Below are 10,000 nucleotides of genomic sequence, written 5' to 3' on the forward strand. Positions count from 1 at the left end.
ATGGAGACGAGTGAATTTCTGAGAAGTCTGAAACGCCTAGTAGCTAGAAAAGGAAGGCCGGAGAAAATCTACTCGGATAACGCCAAAACATTCACCGCCACAGCGAGCTGGTTAAAGCAAGTCCAGAAAGATAAACGAGTTCACCATTACCTGTCGACTGAAAACATCAAGTGGCAATTCAATTTGAGCCGCACTCCATGGTGGGGCGGTCAGTTTGAACGGTTGGTTGGCTTGGTGAAGCGGGCTCTAAGCAAAACCATTGGACATGGTCGCCTTAGCTGGAATGAACTTGAAGACGTTCTTCTAGACGGTAAGGTGACGGGAAAGGGTTCACTTTGGCAGTTGGTGACGTCGTCATCATCCATTCAGAAGATAGAAGCAGAGGGAAGGGGCCACTGGGAATAATTGAGGCGCTGTACACTGGCCGGGATGGAGTAATTCGAGGAGCTAAACTGCGAGCCGGAGGTGGCCATATCGAGAGACGAGTAAACCATCTCTATCCCCGGAACTGATGTGCGATCGGACGCCTTTGACTTCCCAGGACCAGCTGAACCCAAACCTGATGACCTGCCCGTGATGCAGCAGTCGCAGCGAGTGTGCGAATACATGATATAGCAAATGATGAACATGCCGATTGAAACTTGAGTAATTTTGAAAATTCGAAGTGATTCTATGTGGAGTTTGAGCATCAAAGTTTAAATTAAATTTACTAGTGAAAAGATACAGGTTTAACATATGTCTTCTAAATGTAGACATATGTGGAGAGGATGTCGGAAATTGTGCGGAGTATTTTTGTTATTTGTTGCCTTTGTTGTAGTTAACACAATTTTAGCTTTTGTTTTGATTATAAACAATGTGATTTGAGAAAATGTTGAGTGCAGTCGCGTGACAAACAATGCGCGGGAATCTGATAGCCTTGAACTTTGGAACCTTCAGTTGAAACCAAAACCAATGATTGACAGTGATAAAAAAGAGGCATTAGAACACGAGGAAAAATAGAGTGGGATTTTGTAATCTTAAGCGAGGGAGAGTTTTCGGTGATCAATAAAGTAGATGAAATCAGGATACCATGTTAAATGTGTAAATGTTAATCTTGTTAAATGTTGGTTAAATGAAATGAAGAACTGATTTCTTCGATTCGATTGTGATTCGGGAATACGCGGAGAAAAAAAAAAAAGAAAAAAGCAGCGCACAGCGTTTGATCAGAGAAGATCATGATCAGTCAAAATTGATGAAAGAATATTTATGAAAGTCAAGTACACTACCGCACGACTGATATTCGCGTTGTTTTATCAGTCGTGCACTAGTCTACTTGACTTTCATAAATATTTTTCAAGCATTGGTCCAAATAACATGGCGACAAAAACGCCGGGGAAAAATTTTCAGGCCGGCAAAAGAATGGCACATTTATTTTCGAATCATCATGGCACGTTAAAGAGAAGTGAGCGGGCGGATGGAAAAGCTCTGGAAAAGGTAACTGATCAAGTAGTGGCCGAAAGTTTGGAAAACTCGTGGACGAACCGTTGCGTAAATTTAATGGGGCTGTTTTTTAAAAATGTTTTTTATTACCCTACGAACTTAACTTCAAAATGAATGCATGTTTTTGAAGTTCTTTTCCTTTACATTCGTGAACATAGAGCAGTATTTTCGTCCTCGTCCGCTTGAATAGTGAGGACCGGTGTGGACAACCAGCAATAAAATGTTCACAAAAACCACTCTCCAGAAGATGAGCATGACGGTAATGGAGAGATATTATACAAAACACTAACGAAATGAAGATGGTGCCTGCTTAAAACTTCGTTGCTTTGCTCGAGAAAGTTTCTTTTTTTGGGGGGGTAATATAAGAACTTTTTTCATCCCTCCAACAATCGATCCTCTCTTGGGTTCCAGTCCTTCTCCGACATGTCATGCAAAAACGTGACAAACGAAATTCACTAAGAGCTTTGCAAAATCAAATGGATTTTACTCGTTTAGATCATCGGTGAACCCTATTTTTTTAATCATGAATCACTTACTTTACTTAATATCTGCAAAATATGATGAAATGAAAAACCAAAAAAAATCCCACCGTAAGAAGTTATCTTTTTATAACATTTTCTTTCCTCGTGCCATCGAATTCCGGTAGTCGCTGTGGTTGCAACGGATAGAGCTTACGGAAACGCTCGTCGAGGATGAATTTTACTGTTTACGACATCCCTAGCCGGCATGCAATTATCTAAAAATCCCACGGCCTAAAAATCTATTCACGGAAACTTTCGATCTAACACTGAGTTTATTTTTATGATTTTCGATGGATGAGCAGACGAGGCTACATCTCGCTATTATGACCGATTCTTAGAAATTAAGGCATTTTTCCACTGACATTTTCCCGAAACAAAGTCGGTGACCCCCAATTTCTTTTTCCTTTTTAGAGTAAGTACTTTCTGACCTAACTCTAGGCGAGAAATAAAGAAAATCTCACCGTAGGAAGATTTTGGCGCGAACGTCCTTAAGTTGTCTCTAAAACCTCAAAATTTTATGATTCACGTTGTCATGGGTGCCGCACGTGCAGCACAATTATTTTTTCCTCTTTTAACCAATCATATTCTTGTTTTTTGGTGTTGTTGTAGCCGTAGCCGTCGTCGTTTCTTAAACTCCCTTTTTTTTTTGTTCCACAGTGCATCCTGTCTGTACTGGGACATTAAATGCAGAAAATGGTGTCTTCCAGTCACCAAATTATCCTTATAGTTATCCGAATGACCAGCACTGTTCCTGGAGTATCACGGTTAAAGAATCTCAGAAGGTATTCTTGATGTTCTCGAGTTTCAGTGTACAAGATAAAAACAACACCGATGCAGTTTTTGTTTACGACGGGGGAAATACCAGTGCGAAAATGTTGGGCGTGTATTACGGAGGTCATCTGCCCCCAAAGGAAGGACTCTTCTCTTCGTCAAACCAGATGCTTGTGATATTCATATCGGATAGCAATACCTCCTTCTCTGGTTTTCAGGCTTTGTATCACGCTGTTCATTGTTTTGGTAAGTAGATTTGATATCGCTGGTGAGGGACCAGCGGTAATATCCAGGCCTAATGATGATCAAGATTTGTGTCGGATAAACAAAATAAACGAGAGAAGGTAAAAAAAAAATTGAGAGATTGAAATGAAATTGTTCTCTCCTCTATGACTGCATTTAATGGAGAAGTTTTGCTACTAAGTATTATATGTTAACTCCCGTGAATTATTAATCGATGGAGACTCGGGGATACACGGACGGGAGTACTCGCACTCGGATTTTTTTCCTAGTATCAAACAATGATAATAAGTGATGAAATTTCATGATTAATCGATGGTGACTCGGGGATACTCGGATGGGGGTACTTGCACTCGGGTTTTTTCCTATAGTATCCGGTATTTCAACTCTGCTTTCCTGTTCTGTTGCATCACTGATCAGTTCAAGTTAATTCTAGTTAACTCTAAAAACGGCATTCCTAAATATAGATTGATGTTTAACGGAGCGAAAAGACTAATTTTATTTGACGAGGCTAAAATCCAAGATCGGTCACATCCCTAGGCATCTCTCAAAATATGTGAAAGCTGTATTCAATGCTTGATCATCTAAAATATCTTTAGAGCTCTTTAAAAAGCCATACTTCATGGCGGTCTTAGCTGTTTCAAAAGGTAGCCTGCTCTGACGTCATTTGTCCAGTAAAGTCAATAGCCCTTACGCGTAATGACGTTTAACTAGCTGATTTCACCACCAAGCCTCAAATTCGAAAATCAAATGCGAAAAATCAATACGCTATGCTAAAATTAAAAAGTCTAAAACGTTGCGAGAAGAGGATTGAGGGAGTCTTAAGTGAATATTCTGCAAAAGGACATAGAAAACAGAAAAAGAGAGGACACAGAAACAATCAAAATTCTAAGAAAGTTAAATGAAAAAAACAAGAGAGTCGTGCATCCAAACAATGTGTCAACTCAACAAATACGCTGGTAAGTTGTTATTCTCCAAATATTTAACACTTACTCGAATTGGACATTCAGGTGATTCCTTGGTAATAGAAGTTGTCGTAAGATTTTCTCGATTGTTCCCTACATTATGGTGACTCGAAATGTGCAATTAAAAAAATAGGTCACCGAGCTCGTTTGAGAGATATAACTTGCTCAAGTTACTCATTTAATTAGTGCGACCTCATCTACCAATGACAAGTCTATGCCATCGATTCACTCTACGTTTTACAGGAACAGGAAGCACAGCTTTGACGTAATTATTGAAATAACAAAACAGGTGTATTATATTGTTCAAAAGGAATAATTTAATGTCTGTTTTATGGCACATGCAGGCAAACATCTTGAAAAGGCACTGACTACAAATATTCCTCGGCTGCATGATCTCGAGGAGACAATTTTGTGTCCACGAGTGATGGCACCGAGTACTTTTTTAATCCCTGTAACTTTTTCTCTGACGTAAATTTTCACAGCACAAAGAGGAGAAGTAAGAGAGTAAAATTATGCCAAAAAAAAGATAGGTCACCAACCTGGTTTAGGAGAAAACAGAAATCAAACCAAGCTCGACCCACACAACAACACGCCTCCCCGATAGCGCGGTTTCACCTTCACTTTCGCACTGCAATGACACTTTAGCATCATCAAGAATATAACACGACTTTTTGTTTTGCGAGAGTCTAAAAAGTTTCTTCTTTTGTTCTTTACTACTGTGCTCTGAAAACGGCCATTCTTCTTTCTAGCGAGCTTTCCCGCACGAAAGGTCGGCATTGTGAAATGTTTTTGTGCACGTTCGATATATCAATATTCACACATGGCTACGAAATTCAAACATTGTTTTGTTGACAAATAACCGTTGAAACTTGTGAGACAAAGAAGACAAAACTGAACCGTGAAATTTGACCATAAAGCCTCTTAGCCATGCCTGAGTACGAACGTGGCCAATATCGTTCCCACAGCCTCCGTTACCCTTGTCCAGCGGAACGGGCGCGGGAGGCTCTGGGAACGAGCAAAAAACCGAAACCAGAAACTCTTGTTCCGGTTGAGTAACTGCGCGTGCGTGAGGGGAGACGGTTAGAAATCAACAAAACACTAGAGATCACCTTGTCATGAAAGCGCTTACTTTTCACTCGCCAGACAATACGCATGAGTATAATTACATCTCCTGATACAATCGAGACATTTAAACTGCGGAAAATAAGAAACTAACGAGAAACATTTAATCAATCAAGACAGATTTCACTATCTGGTGTCATGCAAGTGACAATTGCTGTATCTACAAAAACAAAAACGTTACGGAACTGGCAAGTTGTAAAACGATTTATTTTTAGATAATCTTCAACGTCTTATAGATAAAAATCCAAAAGAAATCACGATTTTTGAGTTTAGAATTTGAAAAATGAAAATGGCAGGAAATAAAACCGTTTTTCAACAGCCAATCAAATATGGCCAGGAGCCCATCACCCGGAGCGTGCAACTTCCATATAGCGTCTGTGAAACGGCGTTTTCACAAGTAAGGTTATTTTTAGATACGCCTTTCCCGCGAATTAGTTTTCAAAAGCCAATCAGATGCGGCGCATAATTAATAACAGTTTATTATTAATTATGTACCGCTTCTGATTGGCTTTTGAAAACTAATTCGCGGGAAAGGCGTATCTAAAAATAACCTTACTTGTGAAAACGCCGTTGCACGAAAAAATAGGAAAATAGGTAAGTTGCGCGCTCCGGGTGATGGGCTCCTGATATGGCCTGTTTTCGGACTCTGGGAACGAGACTGGAACGTGGCCTACGTATTGTTATGCGCAGAACAGGATGCGCAGTGCAATACTAGGGAATCACCTTCATTTAAAATACAACGTCCATTGCTAAAGTGCGTTTTTGGGAGGCAAAACAAGCAAAAACTAAAACAAAAAACAAAAACAAAAACAGAGTAAGCCGTGTGCTTTTTTCAACACACAGACATTGGACTGGACTTACTGGCCTCTAGTTTATCTTCTGTGTACTCTATGACTGAAAACTGCTCTCCCTCGACCGCTGAAGAACTTGTGCTTTTTCCTCTTCCTTCGGGCATTTTTGGTTTCGCGATATATTGCTGCTGATTTCTCCGATTCTCGTGCTCGTAAGCGTAAGCGGCTTCCTTGAAAATCTCTTGAGGAAATCTTTAGTTAAATTAAACATGGAAAATCTTGTGTTTCCTCGCTTCGGTCAGGTTTTTGCTTCGTAAAAGGAGACAATGTTTTTGAAAACGTAAAGTTTCTAATTTCTGACTCGCGTCAGCGATAGCCTTTCAGGCACAAGTGCAATTCCACGCTAAATACCCTCTTCTCCTCAATAGCCAATCAGACCGCGAGGTTTCCTGTGGCTATGTGTTTCTACAAAATATGTGATACTTTTCTGTCTGAAGTTTTGCAAATATGGTCGGAAATTAGCTTCAATGGTAACATCACTTCCAACAAGCAGTTTTGGTCAATGAATCTGTGGCACAATTCTCTAATTACAGTTGGAAATAGTCCAATTTATTATAAAACGTGGGCTACGAAATTAGTACATGAAGTTAGACACTTGGTAAGAGTTTTCTTTCCTTAGGCCCGTTTTAAACGTCGCATTTATCATGTGCTGAATCTAATGCAAATGAGCGAAAACAAAAGATTTTTGTCATTTGCATTAGATTCGGCCCATGTGAAATGCGATGTTTAAAACGAGCCTTGGGTGAGTTTAGGGAGAGCTTCAATGACACGTTTGCGGAGAAATTCTTTCACACCCATAAGCCAAGTAAACTTGTGTATAACAAACTCATCAATTTAATACAGACTAGCCTCAGCGGAAGCCAAAACAAATGGATCGTAGATTGCAACCTGGAATTCCCTGAGTCGATAAACTGGGATGCGGTTCATGAAACCCCTTGGTGTTGTGCAAAGGCGTCCATACTTATTGTCTTCCAGTTAATTTAAACTTCATCATAGAAGATTAGCAACAAACGTCTACCTTCACAAAATTGGGCTAAAAAATGATGACATTTGCACTTTCTGTAGCAATGATAAAGAATCCTTAGCTCACTTATTCTGGCACTGCAGAGAGAGTTATTCTTTCTGAGGAACATTTCAAGACCTAGTCACAAGGAATCAAGTAACAACAAAGAAAACGAAATATTACATAGAATTAGTGTTAGGACTAAAAAAGAATGTCTTCTCCCACTTACAACATTACTTCTACTTTCTCGTGGCTAGGTATTTGATATGGAAATGCATATGTAAAATAAATGAGATAATACCAAGTATAAACAATTTTCCTATTTCCAATTTTCCATTTTTGCGATATGGAATACGATAAAAAGAAAAAAACCTACACCTCCTAAAACTGAGAGTCTCGGGACAATTTCCGACGTATTATCTAGTCTGGTTTGACGTAGAACGAATGCTTGGAAGCTAGGCACTTGACATGTATTCCACATTGTGAAAAGTACTTATCTATTTGAAAGTATTTTAATGTACGTAGGGTAAAAAAAAAATTAAAAAGAAAAAAGAAAAATGAAAATCAAACTTGGAAATTTTGGATTGAGCTAAATCCTAAAGACACAAACTTGTAAAGGAAACCCACGGGCGAGTACAAGTATAGGCCACTTCGGAAAATAAGAAAATGCTCTGTTTGTCCCCCCACAACAATACCTTTTAAATCTTTGAAATTATAATCTTTTTATTATTATTGTTACTTTCTCGTCATGGTAAATTATTGTGGTACAAAACTTGTCGAGAACACAACAGTGCCTCCACTTTTTTATAGGACATTTTTTTGCTCACCCTCTTTTTTTTTTCCTAATACGAAGATCCCCTTGGAATGGAAAACGGTGCCATATCTGATCTCCAGTTAAGTGCCTCATCACAGTGGGATAACAATCATGCCCCGAACTTAGCCAGGTTAAACATCAAAGAAAAGTGGCCAAAGCGCGGAGCTTGGAGTTCTCGTACTAACAATGGCAATCAATGGCTTCAAGTGGACCTTAATGACATCACCACAATAACACGTATAGCGACTCAAGGACGAAATGTGAGAGGTTCTTCTCCTAGTCAGTGGGTGACGAGGTATAAGTTACGATTCAGCATTGACGGTGTCATTTTCCAAGATTACAAACAATCAGAAAACAGTTCAGCAAAGGTAAATGATCTATTTTGTACTTTTTAACGTAAATTTGCAAGTCGTTTGCTACGCGAAAATGCGAAGCGAAATACTGCAGTGACTCTGGTAATATATTTTTTGCAGTCGGAAAATGCGTAATATTTCTCTGTTTTATCATTATTATTATTTTTTTTTTCCCGTGTCGGAAAAAAAGTCCTGCCTGTCATTCCCCTCATTGCTAAATGGTGTTTTTGTGCATAGAGTCTTCTTTGCGTATTTAATTAGGCTTAAGGGGGTCGGAGGTGATACGTAGATTTCTCTGGTGTACACAGAAGAACATTTATTTAACATGCAATGGCGTCGAAAGTTATTGTAACGCGAATGGCGTTTTAGTGCATCTTTAAATAAAATCGTACCTTATGGAACGCACAAATGGATCGTCAATTGAATAAACCAGACAGGCGGTGAAAAAATAAATATCAGGAATCTTAACAGCGACGAGTAATGGACTTCGACAACAATCTTTCGCCCGTTGAGCCGAAATCAAATTGAGCTGTATTTCTAATATTCTACCAAGTGTGGTGCTATGTACAACACTGAAACCAAATGGAAAATTGTCTGGTAACTTATGGGTTCAACAAAGACAGAGAAGGAATCGAACACCTTAAGTGAATCTGTGATCTCTGTTGTCTGGCTATTTGTATTTATTTGTACTCAACTCTGCACAGTCTTCTGGTAACAATTCGAAATTTCACCAATTCTTGTTAACCTTTAATGGCGTCGAAAGTCATTGTAACGCGAATGGCGTTTTAGTGGATGTTTGAGCTCACGAATGGAACGTCGATTCGATGAACAAGACAGGTGGTTAAAAATAAATATGTGGAATGTTTGAAGCGATGAGGAATGGTCTTTGACAACAATTTCATTTTTCGCCGTTGGATATCAAGTGAGCTTCGTTCCTAATATTTTACTAACTTGGTGTTATATACAACACTGAAACCAAATAACAATTTTCTTTATGGATTTAACAAACATTGAAGGAATCGAACGCCTTGAATGCATTACAGTGTTTACTGAAGTCGCATCTAAGTTGTCTGCAATAATTATCTGGAAAAACGAATTCGAAGTCAGACACTGGTTAGCAAAAGTATGAACTCCTCTCTTACCTTTGAAAACGTTCAGGCCAAATTTTCTGGTCCTCTTTGTATTTTGTAGCACAGCATCATCTTGTATTCTCAATATTTCCGATTCAGAAATGCTGGCGAGTTTTACGCCGGCCATTTTGTTTTGTTTAAGTCACGCATTATTCACTCCGTAGGGAGTGAATAATGCTCAACTAATCCTGAGATAGCGAACCAATCAGGTTGCTTGAAACGCCAAGATCACTGAATGAGTATATACTAATAAAATTTAGTTCCCAGTGGAGTGACAGGTTATTGTTTTTGCCATCCAACATGGCCTCCGTGACGTCAGATGCAAACCATCAATAACTCTCAAAAAAGAAACGACAGATCTCAATTTACAAAACATGTTTCGACATTCTCATGTCATCTTCAGTTGCAAATGAGCTTTTAACGGTTGTACATTTGTATTTGTATTAAGGTACGTTACAAAATAACGCGTCAGTACCTGCATACAATTTGGATATGAAATACGAACTGCACAGAAACCAAAAATAGCGCGCATAGCAATAACAAGTTGTACGCAAGTTTTGACGCGTTATTTTGTAACGTACCTTAATATAAATTCAAACGTACAACCTTTAAACGCTCATTTGCAATTGAAGATGACATGAGAATGTCGAAACATGTTTTGCAAATTGAAAACTGTCGTTTCTTTCTTGAGAGTTATCGTTACTCTGCTGTCTTTACGTCCGTTGGGAATCCATCAATAGCAGTGAAAACA

At 38.9% G+C, this 10,000-nt stretch overlaps 1 protein-coding gene across 1 annotated transcript in view; it reads left to right on the plus strand.

Annotated features, from left to right (window-relative positions):
- LOC138024826 (uncharacterized) overlaps nt 1-10,000 on the plus strand; it is a 437,788-nt gene that overhangs the window by 7,718 nt on the left and 420,070 nt on the right. The window contains exons 2-3 of the mRNA XM_068871999.1: nt 2,658-3,017; nt 7,806-8,134. Coding sequence (XP_068728100.1) covers nt 2,658-3,017; nt 7,806-8,134 — 689 coding nt within the window. The remainder of the gene's footprint in view (nt 1-2,657; nt 3,018-7,805; nt 8,135-10,000) is intronic.

The sequence above is a fragment of the Montipora capricornis genome, chromosome 11, assembly GCF_036669925.1.
Source record: "Montipora capricornis isolate CH-2021 chromosome 11, ASM3666992v2, whole genome shotgun sequence".
NCBI lineage: Eukaryota > Metazoa > Cnidaria > Anthozoa > Scleractinia > Acroporidae > Montipora > Montipora capricornis.